Source organism: Heloderma suspectum, chromosome 4 (genome assembly GCF_057233095.1).
Source record: "Heloderma suspectum isolate Gila_16-S chromosome 4, 16-S_ref, whole genome shotgun sequence".
NCBI lineage: Eukaryota > Metazoa > Chordata > Lepidosauria > Squamata > Helodermatidae > Heloderma > Heloderma suspectum.
The window spans coordinates 81,908,904-81,929,116 of record NC_139461.1 but is presented as its reverse complement, the minus strand read 5'-3'; the positions used below and the strand labels follow the sequence as shown (position 1 = coordinate 81,929,116).

The following is a 20,213-nucleotide window of genomic DNA, read 5'->3' as shown; positions in this document are numbered from 1 at the left end:
AACGGGGACCAACTGCCTAACCTGGAGCATAGGCTACTCTGCTGTTCTTTGCTTAGTCGCTGGTGATTAGCATCTGAAAGAGTCATTAAGTTGTAAAAGGATTAAAGCCTTGAAAAGAATCCTTTTGTCTGTATCTTGAGCTGGCTATTGGAGTAGACTGTAAGAGGCAGCTAGAGCGCTCCTGACAGCAAGTTAGGAACAAGCATTGATTAATACCAATGTTGTTGTTCAGTCGTTCAGTCATGTCCGACTCTTCGTGACCCCATGGACCATAGCACACCAGGCCTTCCTGTCCTGCGCTCTCTCCCGGAGCGTGCTCAAGTTCATATTCATTGCATCCGTGATGCTATCTAGCCATCTCATCCTCTGCCGTCCCCTTCTCCTTTTGCCTTCAGTCTTTCCCAGCATCAGGGTCTTTTCCAGGGAGTTTTCTCTTCGCATTAGGTGGCCAAAATATTTCAGCTTCAGCTTCATTATCTGTCCTTCCAATGAGCACTCAGGGTTGATTTCCTTTAGGATGGACTGATTTGACCTCCTTGCAGTCCAGGGGACTCGTAAGAGTCTTCTCCAGCACCACAGTTCGAAAGCATCAATTCTTCGGTGCTCAGCCTTCCTTATAGTCCAGCTCTCACAGCCATAAGTTACTACTGGGAAAACCATAGCTTTGATTAGACGGACCTTTGTCGGCAAGGTGATGTCTCTGCTTCTTACTATGCTGTCTAGGTTGGCCATAGCTTTCCTCCCAAGGAGCAAGCGTCTTTTAATTTCATGGCTACAGTCACCGTCTGCGGTGATCTTGGAGCCCAAGAAAGTAAAATCTGTCACTGCTTCCATTTCTTCCCCTTCTATATGCCAGGAAGTGATGGGGCCAGATGCCATGATCTTCGTTTTTTTGATGTTGAGTTTCAAACCAGCTTTTGCACTCTCCTCTTTCACCCTCAACAAGAGGCTCTTGAGATCCTCTTCACTTTCTGCCATTAGGGTGGTATCGTCTGCATATCGGAGGTTGTTGATAATTCTCCCAGCAATCTTAATTCCGACCTGTGATTCATCCAACCCGGCATTTCTCATGATGTACTCTGCATATAAGTTAAATAAGCAGGGTGACAATATGCAGCCTTGTCGTACTCCTTTCCCAATTTTGAACCAATCGGTTGTTCCATGTCTGGTTCTTACTGTTGCTTCTTGACCCTCATACAGGTTTCTCAGGAGACAGGTAAGGTGGTCTGGTACTCCCATCACTTTAAGAATTTGCCACAGTTTGTTGTGATCCACACAATCAAAGGCTTTAGCGTAGTCAATGAAGCAGAAATAAACGTTTTTCTGGAATTCTCTTGCTTTCTCCATGATGCAGCGAATGTTGGCGATTTGATCTCTAGTTCCTCTGCCTCTTCTAAACCCAGCTTGTACTTCCGGTAGTTCTCGGTTCGCATACTGCTGAAGCCTAGCTTGTAGGATTTTGAGCATCACCTTGCTGGCATGTCAAATGAGCGCAATGGTGCAGTAGTTTGAACACTCTTTGGCGTTGCCCTTCTTTGGAATTGGAATGTAAACTGACCTTTTCCAGTCTTGTGGCCACTGTTGAGTGTTCCAGATTTGTTGGCATATTGAATGCAGCACTTTAACAGCATCATCTTTTAGGATTTTAAATAGCTCGGCTGGAATACTGTCATCTCCGCTAGCTTTGTTGTTACTAATGCTTCCTAAGGCCCACTTGACTTCACTCTCTAGGATGTCTGGCTCAAGTTCAGTGACCGCACTATCATGGCTATCAGGGACATTCAGATCTTTCCTGTATAGTTCTTCTGTGTATTCTTGCCACCTCTTCTTAATCTCATCTGCTTCTGTTAGGTCCCTGCCTTCTTTGTCCTTTATCATGCCCGTCTTTGCACAAAACGTTCCCTTGAGATCTCCAATTTTCTTGAAGAGATCTCTAGTCTTTCCCATTCTGTTGTTCTCCTCGATTTCTTTGCATTGTTCATTTAAGAAGGCCTTCTTGTCTCTCCTTGCTATTCTCTTGAACTCTGCATTCAGTTGCATATATCTTCCCCTTTCTCCCTTGCTTTTCGCTTCCCTTCTTTCCTCAGCTACTTGTAAAGCCTCATCAGACAGCCACTTGGCTTTCTTGCATTTCTTTTTCTTTGGGATGGATTGAGTTGCTGCCTCCTGAACAATGTTACGGACCTCTGTCCATAGTTCCTCAGGCACTCTGTCTATCAGGTCTAATCCCTGAAATCTATTCCTCACCTCCACTGTATATTCATCAGGGATATGATTTAGGTCATACCTGAACGGTTTAGTGGTTTTCCTGACGTTCTTCAATTTAAGCCGAAATTTTGCAAGAAGCAGCTCATGATCTGAGCCACAGTCAGCTCCAGGTCTTGTTTTTACTGACTGTATGGAGGTTCTCCATCTTTGGCTGCAAAGGACATAATCAATCTGATTTCGATATTGACCATCTGGTGACGTCCATGTGTAGAGTCGCCTCTTGTGCTGTTGGAAAAGAGTGTTTGCTATGATCAGCATGTTCTCTTGGCAAAACTCTATTAGCTTTTGTCCTGCTTCATTTTGTACACCAAGGCCATGCCTGCCTGTTATCCCGGTGATTTCTTGACTTCCTACTTTAGCATTCCAATCCCCTATGATGAAGAGGACATCTTTTTTTGGTGTTAGTTCTAGAAGGTGTTGTAGGTCTTCATAGAACCGATCAACCTCAGCTTCTTCGGCCTCAGTGGTTGGGGCATAGACTTGAATTACTGTGATGTTGAATGGTTTGCCTTGGATTCGTACTGAGATCATTCTATCATTTTTAAGATTGTACCCCAGTACTGCTTTTCCCACCCTTTTGTTGACTATGAGTGCTACTCCATTTCTTCTAAGGGATTCTTGCCCACAATAGTAGATATGATGGTCACCTGAATTAAATTCGCCCATGCCTGTCCATTTTAGTTCGCTGATTCCCAAGATGTCGATGTTCAATCTTGCCATCTCCTGTTTGACCACCTCCAGCTTACCTTGATTCATTGATCTGACATTCCAGGTTCCTAAACAATATTGTTCTTTACAGCATCGGATTTTCTTTTCACCACCAGACACATCCACAGCTGAGTGTCCTTTCGGGTTTGGCCCAGCCGCTTCACTCTTTCTGGCGCTACTTGGAAATACCCTCTGCTGTTCCCCAGTAGCATATTGGACACCTTCCGACCTGAGGGGCTCATCTTCCGGCGTCATCTCTTTTAGCCTTGTGATACGTTCCATGGGGTTTTCTTGGCAAGAATACTGGAGTGGGTTGCCATTTCCTTCTCCAGTGGACCACATTTTGTCAGAACTCTCTGCCATGACCTGTCCGTCTTGGGTGGCCCTGCACGGCATAGCTTATGGCTTCACTGAGTTACGCAAGCCCCTTCGCCACAACAAGGCAGTGATCCATGAAGGGGTTTATACCAATAACTTACAATTTTTCACAATTTAAATACTTGTTTTTTAAAATCCAAATTCCCACGTGTTGACTGATTTTACGGTACCTTTATTATAAGTTTCCTGGTTACTTCTCCAGTAGTGGGTTGAGAAAACCTACAGAGTTTCTCTGGAACCCAGAGAGGGTAAAAGAGCTGAAGCTTGAGGGACAGTGGGTACAGCTGTCCTGAAGTGAAAGCAGATGTTTCTGAGGTTTGGTTCTCAGTTTTGGAGGAAGACGCTGGGGAAATGGTAGAATCCAGGCAGGACTGCCACAGGGGCTTATCACCTTAACCTTAGCACAGTCTTCCCCAATCTAGTGCCTCTGACTTTGACCAACAATTGGCTATGTTGGGTGGGGATAATGGGAATTGTAGTCCAAAATATCTTGAAGGCGTCAGGTTTGGGGAAAGCTGCTGTAGCATTTCAAAAGGCAGAAAAGAAACACGTGAGAATTATTCAATACACCTTCATGAATAAAGGATAGCACAGTGTTTTAAATGCCTGTCTGAAGCCCCCTTAAAAGCTCATTTTAGACCAAGACAGAATTTAGGCAGTTTTTGATCATCTGAAGAAAAATCAGACTAAGATCCAAATCACACATTACATTAAAGACATGGCTAGCAGTTACATCTTTTTACTCTAGTGTAAGTGCATGTTTTTAAGGGGCCGCGGTGGCTTAGTGGTTAAGATGCTGAACTGCAGACTGGAAGGTCGGCAGGTCAGCAGTTCGAGACCCGAGTGCTGCGTGACGGAGTGAGCTCCCGTCTTCAGTCCCAGCTCCTGCCAACCTAGCAGTTCGAAAGCAAGAAATTGCAAGTAGATAAATAGGTACCGCCTCGGCGGGAAAGGTAACAGCGTTCCGTGCACCTCGGTGTACAGTCATGCCGGCCACATGACCACGGAAGCGTCTTCGGACAGCGCTGGCTCTTCGGCTTAGAAACGGGGATGAGCACCGCACCCTAGAGTCGGACACGACTGGTTGGGGACACCTTTACCTTTACCTTTTTAAGTGCATGTTTAAGTAAAGAAAATGGATCACTATTGGAAATATAGATTGCAGGCACAGGGGCTACAATCCACATTGGAACTGCAGGGTGGGGAAGGGTTAAAGCCCCCCCCCCCGTGATCCCACTCTGAATCAGGGCCCCTGTGCTTACTCTAGAGTTTAAACAAAAAGCTGTAGTAGCTGAGTACATCTTAAAAGTAGTGTGTGCTCTGGCCCCTAAGTAAGCATATGTTAAATGATAAGCCCTATTGATTTCAGCTGAAATAATTTTCAAGGCATGCTTAGGATTTTGACCTACAGAATTGAAGGAATATGTTGGAACATGACTAATTTCTGTGGTTAATGACAAAACATCCAAGCACCAGGATACAGACTTCATCTGATAAATGTTTGATTGAAAACCACAAATGAAGAAGCAGGAGATGCAGCTATTTGGCTCATGGTGCACAATTTGAAAGAGTAATTCCCTGGGGTGTCTGGAAATGTTGGAATTAACCATACCCCTTGCAGGGCCTGCAGGAGAAAAATAAAGACATGAGGCTTCACAGAATAAACAAGGAAAGCAATCGAAGAAAAAACATACATAAGTCTCCTCCATAAGGAATCTCATCTGCTAGGAAGTATGTTAATATATTGGCATAAACATTATTTTAATAGTGGAAGCAGAACAAAATGGAAATGTTTTGCTAATTAATATGAAGAGTCCCTTCCTAGAATCAAATGTTTGCTCTTCACTAAAACCTTCCTTGGTTTTGTTTTTCTAGAAGTCATACACCCAAAGATACACACGCTCATGTACATATGATCAAATATAAGGTATAGTGAGAGCAATACAAAACCGGGCTGTTCTCAGCCAATAATAATGTATTAAGATTATTCAGTATCTATAATAATGATAAAAATAGACACTAATAGAAATGAAAGACAAGAATTAACTAAAATTAGATCACCACACACACACACAAAATTAAAGTTTGGAAAAACAGTTATATCTTCCCTTTGGGTGGTATGTTACTATTGGAAAGAAAGGAGGTCTCTAACAATTTAATTGTGTCTGTGTTACTTGGGCCTCTGTGGAATTACTGAAAATCCAGTCTTCTGTTTTCAGTCAGATAAGGAGGAAGAGCTAAGAAACAAGGGAAGGGGTGGTAAAAGCAAAAAACCTTTTGTGTATCAGCTGAGCAAGATTACCAGATCCAACAGTGGCTGTTTTGGAGGTAATATTGTTGTAGTCCACATACTCCAGAAAGGCACTCTACATTTGTGCAAGGTATTCCATTGTATACTTGTTCTCCCAATGCCAATTTTTTAAAATAATAATTATTATTTATTTTGTTTCAATGGTTTTTCATACATGTTCAGCAACCCAATAACAAGAGAAGGGGAGGGAATACAGAGGGAAGGTAGGGTCTTCCACATATAACAAATTGCTAGAGATAGTATATTATCCTATTTATTTATTTATAATATTTACATACCGCTCCACATCAAAAGATTTCAGAGCAGTCAACAACCGTTCTGAAAAACATTTCAAAAGAAACAAATTCTGAATTTAATAAACCGTATGGTCTTCTTCCATTCCCCTCCCTGAAGCCTTAGCTAGACAGGCGAAATTTATTTATTTATTTATTTATTTATTGCATTTATACCCCGCCTTTCTCCCTCTCGCAAGGAACTCAAGGCGGCTTACATTATCCTCCTCCTCACCGTTGTATCCTCACAACAACAACCCTGTGAGGTAGGTTGGGCTGAGAGTTTGTGACTGGCCCAAAGTCACCCAGTGAGCTTCCATGGCCAAGTGGGGACTAGAACCCGGATCTCCCGGCTCCCAGTCCGTCACTCTCACCACTACACTACACTGGCTCTAGCCAAAAATGCAGGGCAGTGAGGATCCACAGCTAAACCACTGTGGCTATCTAGCCAAAAAATTGGCTATCTAGCCAAAAATGCAGGGCAGTGAGGATCTCCTCCGTGCTATGCCGCCCTGCATTGGATACTTGGCAGCGCCCCGCTTAGGAGGCTGCCAACTACCACGATAAGATTGCTCCCTAAATGGACCTTGATGTTGGAAGGATCATCTATGATGGCGCCATTCCACATTAAGTGAGGGAGGGAGCTGGCTATGTCACTACATATCAAACAGTCAGAAATAAGGGACAAATGTTTGCAGTGGAGTTTCTATGAAGTGCTATATCGACAGAACAGCATTTTTTCTGAAACCATCTTTCCATTTGTTTCGAAAAATCATTTTTTGAAGCAATCATTCAACCATTCAACAATATCAGCTCTTTTGATGGAGGCAAGTATAACTTTTCACCAAGTTGGCTGAATGGGGCCCTCTAATTTAAGATGCCAGTTCTAGGAGTTCCACTACCCAGTCATTATCAGGTGCAGAGCGGGATTTCCAAGCTAATAAAACCAGTCACTTAGCAACTAACCTGGCAGCATGTTGAATCCAATACATTTTATTTAGGGTTCATTGGGCTGGAATATAGCCAAGCACCAAGGGAGCAAATGAGAAATCATAGGCTGCTGAATGTGAGGCTGATTCTTTGTTTTATATCTTTCCCAAAACCTCAAATTGCCTTGCAGCTCCAGGGTTGTTTTCAGCTGTCTATTACTTGTACTTATTTGATGCCATATAGATCTGAAGTATCTTTAGAACAAAACACACAATTGATTACTTTTTAAAAAAGAAAAGGCAAATGAATTAACAAAGCTGTAATTATAATTAATATTTAGTTATCAGCCAAGCTTTCTGAGCCTCCGGATATGGCAGGGGTGACTGTGGAGCTCTCTCTCAAAGGAGAGAAACAGAGGGGAAGTAAATGTGATACTAGGTTCTGCTGAAAGACATGGTATGTATATTTTGCAGTAATTTCAGTTTGTGCCATACAGTAAGTAGGGTTTCCAGTTGTTCAGATCACAACTTCTTTGTACCTGCGCGTCAAAGGCGTACAGCTATTGGTTCTCTGTCATCAAGCAATACCATCCGCTTATGCTATCAAGTTCTGCAATTCAATCCAATTCAGACTACAACTAGGCCACAAACACGAAGGAGGAAGTAACCTAAATTCAGAGCAGGTAGCTCAAGAAAATGAGAAAGCCACTGGCTACAGATCAAGTCACACTCTTGCATTATTTGGTCATGGGATTAATCATCTAGAAAACATCTGAGATATCAGCCTGTTGAAGATAAACAGCATGTCAATCAAGTGACTGCTGATGGCAAAAAAAGGGATTTCCAAAACAGTTAAAATTTAAACAGCATCTTTTCCAAATAAACTCTTACAGTGCAATCCTAGGTATCTTTGCTCAGAAGTAAGTTCAATAGGAGTTACTCCCAAGTAAGTGTGCATAGGACTGTAGTATTAGTTATTGCTTCTGCTACAATTATATGCTACATATAATTGACTACAGCGGTGAATATAGAACCATGCAAATAGATCCCTTCCATAAGGAATAGGACTTTAGTTTGTCAGACCATTGCAAAGGAGTGTTGGTTCACAAAGGTACTGGACAGGTAGAATCTATATGTTAGCTGAATTGCATAATAGCAAAATTATTCATCTAATGTTTGGCTATGTTTGGAATTTTCCATAGTTGTAGGATAATTTTATAAATGCATTGTTTCAAAGGTCTCCTTCATATGTTACACTGTGAGTGTGAATAATATACGTTTGCTATCACACATATGTATTGCTGGGGTCATAGCCAATCCTGGGTTTGAGAAACATGATACATATGGCAGGAACCACTCATTTGATATGTGCATGTGTTGCAATTTAATGGGTAAATAAAGAATGTTTTGTCCATCTTTAGGGCTGTGACAATTAATTGAGTAATTGGTTAATTGACTAAAAACATTAATCAACTAGAAAGGTGTTAATGATTAATATGGGAGTAGATTTTTAAAAAATCATTTTTAATACATGTACTTACAAAAACTGCATATGGCAAACACCTTCTTAAAAGAGGCATTTCCCCTTTTCGCTTAGGTAGGAGAGAATGCGTCTTCTAAGATGGTGTCTACTATAATACTTGTATTCATCCAAAAATAATACAAGTTTGCTTCTTGCTTTAGATTTTATTATTTTTACCAATATGCCAATCAACTGGATAAAATGTACATTACTAAGTTTTATTTAATCATCTGCCAGCTGTACTAAAAATGTAATATTAAGCTTTTTAGGGCCTTCCCAGAGATTTCAAATTGAGATTATTACTATTCATTGCACCATTAAGTGAGGATTAGAAAGGAAAGGAGGAAGGGCAAAAGGAATGTGCAGTTTCTATCTTAAATATCAAGTTACGGCTTACAATGGAAGTATTTGCTGCAGGGAAACATCAGCTAAACAGAAGTCAGCTGTACTTTATTTATTTATTTGCAATATTTATATATTTACAATACAATATTGTAAATATAAAGTTATATAATAGTTATACTATTATAAGTAGTTCTATAAATAAGGGAAGGGGGCTTAGGAATGTGCAGTAAAGGTGGTGCACTATTTTGACGGGGCGTGGCCGTGGACATAAATGCATGAACAGGCCCTATTGGCAATTTGGTGGGATATAGGTGGGAGCGTAGCATAACTTGGTGTAAAACAGGGATAGCCAACTTCTTGAGAATGGGGAAATATGATTCTCTTGACCAGGGGCCAGATCCCTTCCAGCCTTTACATTGTTGTCTGTCCCTTCAGTGGTTTAGCTGTGGATAATCCAACCCTTCCCACGCACAAACAGTTGACAGGGAGGGGTACATGCAAGGCGAAAGAAGCAGCAGAAGCACAGTCACTTTGTTTTTTATCTTGCAGGCATCTTCACATCAGCAAATGAGAGGTCACCCCAAAGGCTTCTGCCACACACTCTCAGTACCTGACTCTGTCAGGTTAAAAGCAGCATGTATGTCTTTCACCCACTGTTTAGTGAAGTCAGTATTGGTCCCCAGGCCTTTGCTCAGAGACCAAAAAAAGAAGACGATATTGTAGAGCTAGACAAAGGGCAGAAAAGGGCAACTAAAATGATCAAGGTGCTGGAGCATCTCCCCTGTGAGAGAAGGTTACAACAGCGGGGACTGTTTAGCTTGGGAAAAAGGAGGATAAAGGGGAGATATAATAGAGGTGTACAAAATTATGCATGGTGTGGAGAATGTGGATAGGGAGACATTTTTCTCCCTCTCTCAACATACTAGAACTTGAGGACATCCTATGAAGCTGATTGGTAGGAGATTCAGGACAGATAAAAGGAAGCACTTCTTCACACAGCGCATAGTTAAACTTTGGAACTCGCTACCACAGGATGTAGTGATGGCCACCAATTTAGATGGCTTTAAAAGGGGTTGCACAAATTCCTGGAGGAAAAGACTGTCAATGGCTACTGGTCTTGATGGCTATGTGCTACCTCCAGTACCAGAGACAGTGAGCCTATGTACACCAGTTGCTGGGGAACATGGGTGGGAGGGTGTTGTTGCTCTCATGTGCTGCTTGTGGGTTCCTGGTTGACAGCTGGTTGGCCACTGAACAGAATGCTGGACTAGATGGACCCTTCATCTGATCCAGCATGGCTCTTCTTATGTTCAGTGCTGACTTTGCGAGAAGCCCTTTGTGAGGGTGATGATGCTTTCAACCAGCAGGCATCCTTCTTTTTAGGAAACGAGAAGAGCCTGGGGTGAGCTTTCATTTCCCAATGGGAGAAGTGCCAGTAAGTAAGAAATGGCATGAGATTCTGTGAGCTCCTACTACCTCTGCCTGCATTGGAGCTCCTACTCTTCTAATCTGGAGCGCAACTTCTAATCTTTCATCTCCTTCTCTCAGGAAACGAAAGAGAAGCCTGTTGGGTGAGAAGTAGTGCTCTGCCTTGCATTCCAAAGCTGGCATGGGGAGGAGTGACAGAGGCTAAGAAAATCAGAGATGGGGACTGGATAGACGAGTGCGTATCCCTCTTTGGAATCTTGTGCCTTTAACAGTTGCATAAAGGCAGAATTCTGCCTATTATTGCTTCTACTGTCACTGTGGCATTGTGCCCTAGCAACTATTTCAGTAGAGTTGCCAATCCTTGAAATAAAATAAAAAATTGCTACCTAAACCTGGAGGGATCCCTATGAATCTGGAGGTGGGGGAAAGAGCCCAGCTATTTTGCAGAGGCTCAGGGATAAAACTCAACTCAAAGAATTGCTATTTGTAAGGTTCTAAAATCCATATCAGTGCCTTTATTAGGCCAACTTAAAGGTCATACAAAGACCTGGTTCATACATAATGTTAACCCATGGATTATTTAACCCATGGATTGTTGAATTCTAGGTTGTGTTGATGTGCAAGTGAAATCACAATAACAAACCATGGTTTGTTAACCACAAGCAACCGAGAAAGAGAACCTAAAGTTTGTTGTTGAGTTGTAATGTCTCGGTTGTTTAAACCATGGGTTGTCATTACTTGTGAATTCAGAACAGTGGAATGTTCATGGATTGTTTTGCTAGGATATAAAGGCGGCAGGCAAGAGTGGTTAAAAAAACCCAGCCACTCTACATGCTAGTACTAGAGTGCTGCAAAGGCATTTGGGATACAGGAAGGGAGTGGGCAAAGGCGGAAGGAAACAACCAGGGATTGAGAAAACAAACCACAGTTTGTTTGATTGTCTGCCAGACAAACCCTGGGTAGGACAACCATGGTTTAAATAAATCATGGGTTAGCCTTATGTGTGAACCAGGTCAAAATCTCTTCATCTGGAAATCTTAAACACGTGCACATTTTTGGTGAGCATTGAGTTGGCCTAATAATGGTCAACATGGATTTTGGAGTTTTTCTTACGGCCAGCATGGCTAACTCTGCCTTTTGTATTCTTAATGTCTACAGTTTAAATTGATAAAGCCTGAGGGGAATGTAAATGGCCATTGCCGCTGGGGTTTTTCGGAAAGTGGCACAAAAGCAACTCCCCTTCTGAGAAACTATGGAGGGTGACAGCTGAATTTTACATATTGACTTGAACTTACCAGCCAGTCCTTTGACTTCAGGCTTCTAGTAATGGTATTTATACCTGCATGAATTATTTTACTAAGATTATAGCCTTAGTTTAGCTTATTTTAACTAAGATTTTAAAAGTGGCAACTTGTCAAGAGATCATGCAAAGCATTTTTTCAACTGAAATCCACTTAGCTTTAATTGTAGAGATTTGACACTAATTACTTCTTCAGGGTCCTCTGTCATTTAGCTGAAAGCAGTGTCTATTCACAGTGGTTGTATCAATACATGTTATGTTAATAGCATCCTGTACTGTACCCTGGCTTCTCTTAGTGCGGTTGACAACTTATTCTATATTTGGTTTATGGGCCAGCACATTTTCCTTCATCACTTAACCAATTGAATTTCAGTGGCACAACTATGTTAACATTATTTCTAAGATGATAGAAAGCTTTAGGACTGGATTTAGTTAGGCTTTGGAGAGAGAAAACCTCTAGCTTGAAGCTGCTGTCATCATATATTTGCATAGAGATAGTGAGCACTCTGTCTCCCTCTTTGCTGCTGCTATATTTAACAGCCTTCCCAGCCATAAAAGGTCGGGAGTGTTGCTTTCACATTCCTCTGACAGCAGGCATTATTTTTGTTCTAGAGTCCATCCTCAACCCTGGTCCTATCAGCCACTTTGCTGGGTTGAACATTTGCTGGATTTCTGTCTCTCCCATTCATCCACGTACAAGACTGAACTTCTGACATTCTTAATTTGGCTAGCGGTAAGTGCACCATGTTCGGAAACATCATTTATCAAATAAATTTTCTCTGCACATTAGAAATGTGGATTGATAGCCACTCTTTTTTTTCTGTCTTTGCAATATTCACTCTCCCCACTCTCCCTGTTCTTGTGGATTCAGTAGTGGATTGTGATACCAGATTGGAAGAATAAGAGTGAAGCTTCAACAGAGCAAAACAATGCAAAGTCTCAGTATTTTATCAGTTCAGCTATTACAAATTTTCTAGTACTTTTCACATGAAACAAGAGTTAATGGCCCTACTAGGAACTTTTGCTGTATCATAATTATCTCTAACCTGCTTTCTGTTTGTGCATGTGATAATCAGTTACTTAAACATTTCTTCAGATGAGATCAGTTTAAGGACTAACGTGTTTCAGAACTGTATCAAATTTTTAAAATTCTGTGTCACTTTTCAGATGTGGTGTATGCGTGTGTATGTGGTGGCAGGGAACAGTATCACAGTGGCAAGTTCTTCCCCCAACCCATGTGCATTAATCAGAATATCTGTAGGGAGTCTTGAGCAAACAGCTGTATGCATTGGCACTTTCTAAACTTGTTCTAATGAACATGTGTACATCATGGAGGGCTCTGCCACCATGATACTGCTTTCCCCATCTGTGCGTTCATTTAGCCCTACATTAACATCTGAAAAGTTAATCTTGGCAGTATTTGAAGAATTGGGTTATTAATAACATCTTTATTTTTCCTATACATGCTTCCGTAAATGTGCACTAAGAATTACCAGAAAGTAGAAGAAAAATCTTTCTATTAGACCTGACACTTAAGATAAAACTAATAGCCATTCACAGAAAGAATAATAATTTTTAAACTGGAAATTGCAAACACTTTTTCAGTTAGCTATTGAGCCACTAACAGCAGGAGCCTGTGAAAATGCAGCATAACTGGCTGAAGGGGGTGGGGATGTCACTTTTATGCTGGAGTCAACAGGTGGGTCTTCAACAAAGACATCATTGTGTTTGGTAGATCTTCAGTGTTTGAAACCACTGACATAAGACTGGACTATTGGTTGTCCTTGGTCTTGATATGGCCTGTTAACTATACCAAGGTCTAAAGACATCATTGTGTTTGGTAGATCTTCAGTGTTTGAAACCACTGACATAAGACTGGACTATTGGTTGTCCTTGGTCTTGATATGGCCTGTTAACTATACCAAGTTATACAGAAATAATGCAACTATAAATCATTAAGGATGCACTACCGAGAGAGAGAAATATCAGTGCAGAAGATGAAATAACTAGCATATCAGTGTAGAAGATGAGATAACTAGCATATCAGGGCAGAAGATTAAGAAATTAGTGTACAACTGAAAACATATTGCAATTATAATTTGAATTCAAACATATCAGTTGTGAATGTTAAAGATCAGAATATCTGGTTTGAAAATGTAAGTATTTGAAACATGGACTCTCCTCTTGAATTCTGCATCTTGGGTCTTTCCAAATGTAGTTGTGTTAGGGATGTATGGATTTTGCACAATCCTTTCTGTCTGCTTTTCAGGGGCCTTTCATTCTGTCATCCACTCATTGACAGAATCAGATTTTTTTCAATTTCCCACATTTGTACAAATTTGCATTTCTGCAAATGTGCACTTGAGAAAATGTAGAAACCCCTCCACCCCCAGTGCTCAAATTCCCCCCTCCCATGCACATTTCCATGCTTTAGCCTATGGGGAAGTTCTGCATTTTCGGCTGTTTTTTTTTTTAAATACACATTTTTCTATGACTAAATTTGCATAAAATTCTGGAAAGTAAAAAAAAAAAAAAACAGTCCACAAGGCCACAGAATCTGTATGACCTGTGAAAAGCTGGTCTGCTGTGGAATCCATGGGGCGGATTCATGGAAATCTGAACTCATTTCATTCTGGTGTGTATTTCTCTGACATCCCTAATTGTGCAAGATGGTCACAGAGACTCAAACTGGAACAAAATTTTGAAATCACAACTCTGAAAATGAGATTTCAAAGCTAGAATTTTGAATATTTTAAATTTAAAATGGTATTTTTTCAAATTTGGAAAAAGTCATATTTGAATTTAGGACAATTAAATCTAGAACTGTTTGAATTCAGGAGTTAGATTTTAGAACAGCTAAGATTCCTGTCCTATCTCTTTGCAGTAAAATACACAACTCTGGAAAACTATAAGGGGCATCATTTTCTTCTAGTTTTCCCTAGGAACTGCCCCGTTGTGTTGGGCAAAAATTAAATATTTGGTTTCTGTCAGTGTCCATTATCAGATTTTGACAGAAAGGCATAAAGCTTTCAAAATCTATAGTATACATTTGCCATATAACTGGAATTATTAAAACTGACGTTTTGTGCACATTCTGAATTTTACATCCCTGTGATTATTCTTATTCTATACTTGCATGTTTTTGATACATACTATTAGGCTACTTATTTTTTGCTGGCAAAGCTCTTGTGTAGGTGAATCCATTGCTGCCCCACCCAGACACATTCTTCTCTAGAGTATTCATCTGATGCACCCTTAATATCTGTTAGATTATTTATGTTTAGTGAAACATACATTTTTGAACATGTATAATAATAATAATAATAATAATGTAATTCTTGAGCATGTAATGCTAATTTGGTTTTCCTGGTTAACATGTATTCTCCTTCTTTTCTTTTCATAGTCTATCAAAAGTGTGAACTGAGCTAGGAGAAATCCAGGATGGCTTTACCATTCTACCAGAGACATCATCAACATTTTGACCGTGCATATCGTCACAAGGAACTGGAGTCCACTCTAAGTCAGTACCAAAAAGAGGAGAAGTGCAAATCGGCCATCTATACTCATGGATCTACTGCCTATAGTCAGGAAGCTGCATTGGCTTACCGCCATGGGTCGGCATCTTATGGCCAACAGTCTGCAGCATCCCACCATGAATTGGCTAAAGCCTATGCTCATGAATCAGCAGCGCACAGTAAAAGATCTGCAGCTTATAGTCAAGAATCTGACTTGATGAGTAAGGAGGCAGAAGCCTACCATCTTGGATCCGAGCTGGTCAATAAGAAAGCTGAAGCCTACCGCCTTGGATATGAAACCTATAGCCGAGGGTACGGTACAACAGCAACTCTTGCTCAGTAGCAGGGCAGCTTCCCACAATTGATTTAGTTCAATGGCAGACATTCCATTAGCTTCAATTAGAGCAGGATGATGTTCCGCGATCTATAACCATATATATTTATTCGTTGGAATAATTAACTATACTTAGGTGTAATTATTGTACTTGTTCAGGTTACATCCCTTTCTTATTTGCATCTTTTGTAGGCCTTCTGAGGGCCAAAGTAGATATTGCACAGCAAAGTATGTAACAATCTCTTGATAGGATTTTAAGCAGCCATGGCAGTCTGTGAATATTAATAGAGGAACAAGGGGAGGAGCTGCTTAACCCTTTTCCCTCCAGCTAGTTTCTTCTGATCAAAATGACTCCTACCCACCTTCTTTTCTATCCAGGGGAAAATATGTCTTTTCTCTCACAGGTAGAAAAATAACGGGGGGAATGATTTTGATTGGAATAATGACTAGAAGGGAAAGGATTAAGCAGTTTCTCCCCTCATAGTACCTCAGCAAAATCTTGTAGCTTCCCACAGCTGTTTTTATAACAAAAATAATTAGAAGAGTGTTGCATACATCTGCCCTGTAATGTCTAGTTGGCCTTTGAGTTCTGAGGGTTTTAGCATCATGGTTCCCCTCTCTATAACACAAACATCAGGAAAACTGAAGCGGAGGTGATGAATTTGTAAATGTTCTAGATCTTTTGTTAAATATACATATATAATAAATATCCAGCTAGCTTAATTGATACTTGGATTACATCAGCTGTCACTAACTCTTTAGGCCCATTCTGGCATCTGAGGATGAGCAAGGACCAACTGTGGTGCTTTCTTTTTTGCTTGAGCACTTACCTTATTGCCTATGAAAATCCAATACCATTGGGAAATCCCATTTAAATGGCCAATCTCTCAGCAGATTTAAAAGAGAATCTTGCCAGAAGTAATTATCTCATTATCTGTGACTGGGATTTAGGCTGGCATGTGCTTACTACGACTCAAGCGCTCAGTATGTGACCTTTGTAATTGAACTGCTGGTGCTGATGAAAGTATGATTACATTTATAATTTAACTGGCCGTGTTATTTCATCTTCTGCAAACAGCTTTAATGGTGAAAGTTCAGAACTCAACAGGATTCCTGGAAAAACAAGGGCTCTTGACTAGTTCCGTTTACAAGATTATGTCTAAAAATATGGCTTGCTTTGAATTGGCTATGATTAGCTCTTGTTTTATTTTTTGCTTCTTCTTGCCATTCTGTAGGAGCTTCCCTTCTCCTCAGCCAAAGTTCAGTTCTGCAGTTTGGGTTTCGGTTCTTACGGTAATTTGGCCATTAAAGTCTCTGGCCAAATACTGCAACATTTCTGTATCTTGACTAAAGGGAAGCCCACCATTCCAGCAGTCGCAAAGTTTAACTGAAGACTTCTCCTTTTGCATGTCATAAGCTATATCTTTATTCATCAGTTTAGGAATAACGAAGAGGCGGTCTTTTATCATTTGATTCTAAATTAGTTTGTCCTTATGGGTCAAAGACAGTTTACATGTTACAGCTGCAATATAGAGAATGCCTAACCACTTGGTGGCAGGCAGTTAAAATGCGGTGAACTGTTGATGTGTAGACCAGGGGTCCCCAAACTTTGGGGGCACATTTGTGGACAGCACCACAAAATGGGTGTCCTGGAGGCCTGCCTAGTCATTAAGGACAAGTGATATGCCCAGGAAACTGAGTAAAAGGCAGAAGTTGGATTTGAGGCACAAACACAAGAAGCTGGGTTTGAGACACATGTTTGCCCCCACAAATCACAACAAAATACTCATTTCACCTAAGGAAAACTGGTGGCACTCAGAAAAACACAGACAACACCCCCTGCCCACCTCATAACAGGCAAAACACACCACGTCATTGCCCTCCAGGTCACTCCCGCTGCCTTCTCCAGTTCCCCAAGCTTAACAGGCAATGGCAGAATTTCTTTTTATAAAACACAATTGTCCTGTTCAGAATCCCTATATATTTAGTGTGTGTGTGTGTGTGTGTGTGTTTATATAACACTTTCTAAATCTTTCGTAGAAAAAAATGCCAAGACATTTCCAGTTACTTTCATTTATATTCTCTGTGTACTTAACGTCTTGCACAGCTCTTGAAGGTGCCCTAAATCTGTTTATAGCTTGTAGCCAATACTTGAAAGGTCTACTGTCAAATGATCCTCCTCAGCCTACTCCATAGAGGAAAGATCTCTAGGTTACTCCAATCGTCTATCATGTAGCAGACAAAGCAAAGTTGTGGAAGAAGAGAAGGATGGCGATCTTTATTCACCCAATAAAATTGAGTATCAGTTTTTGAAAGGTTCTCCTTCTCTGCTAGATCAGAACTGTCCAAATATGTTTGTCTCTGAGGAGATAGTACATGAAATAGATATCTCTAATAGCATAAGCTTGGCTCCTTGCTATCTCAAGGGGGATCCTGTTTGACCTGGCAGCATAGTTTGTACTCCACCATACTGGAAGGAATTTCCAGATTTTTTTTTAAAGAGGTATGCCTGATAATTATTCACAATGCATTTGAAGTATTGTGCATATTGATACCAAATGTGCTCCTCCTAGATAAGTGAACAAACTTTCTAGGATGTTTTAACAGTGACCATAATGTGTCATTGGCAAAGGGGGAACCCAAAACAATCCAAATACATCCAAGTTTTTTCAAGCAATGGGGAATTTTATTAAATGCGAACAAAAATTTAAAATATACAAGTATTACTGTGGGGGGAAAATAGCTTGGTAGAGCAATTTAAATATGAGCATGCAAAACAACGGAACTGTTTAAGCCTAAAATTAGAACTTCAATTGTGGGGAAATTAGCTGGGTTCTCACAAAGGCTGACTCCGGAACTAGGCTGTGGACATGTGCTGAATGTTCAGCTTGTAGTAGGAAGGGTTTTTCAGGATGAGAGGTTGAGGAGGTGGGAATTAGGTAAATTGGGGTCCATAGTACTCTTGGGAAGGAAAAAGAAATGGTTGAGGGTGAGTGTAGGGAGTGGGTAGGAAGGAAGGGGTGAGAGGATTTATCCTAAGGCAAGGCGGTGTGATTGGGCCGTTTCCTGATGCACGGTCACCGTAACAAGAAGAGTGACAAGAAGGGGTCTATCCAAAGTTGCGAACACACATTCATTTTTAAGCACTTTGTGCGCTTGTCTCCTATTTCCTCTAGAATGGGGCTGTACAACCAGACTAAGGAGACTTAGTAGCTGTGGAACTTCATGTTGTCCATCTCTTCTGGAAGAGGCAGCTAACAGAAGTTAGGAATAAAGAAGAAACACTAAGGGGTGCAAAGAAGGGTCCCAGCTGCAATCCTTTCTACTAGTTGGCCAGGGAAGAATGCGCAACAGTTCTGGGACTCTGACCATATTAGTTTAAAGAAAGATCCAACTGGAACACACACACATGTCCCAACCATAGAAAAGAGGGGTTGGAGGCTACTCTTTGTAGACAGGCCACCAGAGATAAATAGGGATTTAAAAATACCTTTCCCTGTTCCTTTAGCTGATGAATTAGGGTGTGTTGAAAGTCCTTGATCTCAGTAGCTGAAAAAATATGTCCACTTAAAATGAGGCTTTCGGCAGACTGTCCCCCTATGGCGCAGCAGGGACCGAAGTTGCCAGACTAGGGTTAGTCTGTTGCAAAAAGGGTAGTGGAGGAGCAACAAAACTGTGGTATCCTGTACCCCGTTGGAGCCCTTTCTCCTTGGGTTTGAGTGGGATGTTGGGGTTTGCCCCTCCCTGGGAGAGATTGGCTGGAGCTCTTGTGAAGGGACCTGGGAGTGCCAGGTGTCCTGTGGTGAGGACTTAGGATGAGAGAAATCTGTCATCCATGGGAGGAACCAACCTGAAAACCAGCACCTAGTGAATTCAGAGTTGCAACTTGCCCTAGCATGCAAGGGTTCCAGTGATTTCAGCTAGAAGTAGCCTGCCTATGCAGACAAACTGGAGAGGTTTCAGAGAAGGGCAATGAAGATGATCAGGGGACTGGAAACAAAGCCCTATGAAGAGAGACTGAAAGAACTGGGCATGTTTAGCCTGGAGAAGAGAAAACTGAGGGGAGATATAACGCTCTTCAAGTACTTGAAAGGTTGTCCTAGAGAGGAAGGCCAGGATCTCTTCTCAATCAGCCCAGAGTACAGGACATGGAACAATGGGCTCAAGTTACGGGAAGCCAGATTCTGTCTGATCATCAGGAAAACTTCCTGACTGTTAGAACAATATGACAATGGAACCACTCGCCTAAGGAGGTAGTGGGCTCTCCCAGACTGGAGGCATTCAAGAAGAAGCTGGACAGCCACTTGTCAGGGATGCTTTGACTTAGATTCCTGTATTGAGGAGGAGGTTGGACTGGATGGTCTTGTAGGCTCCTTCCAACCCTACTATTCTATGATTGTATGAAGGAGACCAGGGTCTAAGCAATTTCAGTGGCTTCAAAGAGCTGGCACACTTGCTGCTCAAAACTCTGAGGTTTCATACTTTTTAAACAAAGACTTTTACATCATGATCTGCACTACTATAATGCAGAAGTTGCATCAAACTCTTAAATACTGAGAATTGCATTTCCTGACAAAAGGTGTAAGCACTTGATATAAAGAAAGTACATGTAGGCAGCAAATGCTCTGTCTAATATTTTGCCTGTCTTGAGGCCTTAGATTTTATGCATTTCCAGTTCGTATGATAATGTCAACCTCTGCCTTTAATACGTGACCTAAAGCTGCTGTGTAAAGCTCCTTTGCTACTGTCAGAGCTTCCCACCTAAGCTCAGACCAAACATTATTCGGGGGCGGGGGTGCATGGCTTTCTCTCATACCAAGTATCTGCTAACAACTCAATTCAAGCAAACCTAGTGAAAAGAAAAAAACAACCTTCACTTTTTCCCTGTTTGGAATTATTTCTA

General features: G+C 41.2%; 1 protein-coding gene across 2 annotated transcripts in view; it reads left to right on the top strand.

Annotated features, from left to right (window-relative positions):
* The first annotated feature begins 12,073 nt into the window (after positions 1–12,073).
* MYOM1 (myomesin 1) overlaps positions 12,074–20,213 on the top strand; it is a 127,430-nt gene continuing 119,290 nt past the window's right edge. For both annotated transcript variants that reach the window (XM_084849795.1, XM_084849796.1), the window contains exons 1-2: positions 12,074–12,194; positions 14,865–15,288. In XM_084849795.1, the coding sequence (XP_084705921.1) occupies positions 14,903–15,288 (386 nt within the window). In that variant the 5' untranslated portion in view covers positions 12,074–12,194; positions 14,865–14,902. The remainder of the gene's footprint in view (positions 12,195–14,864; positions 15,289–20,213) is intronic.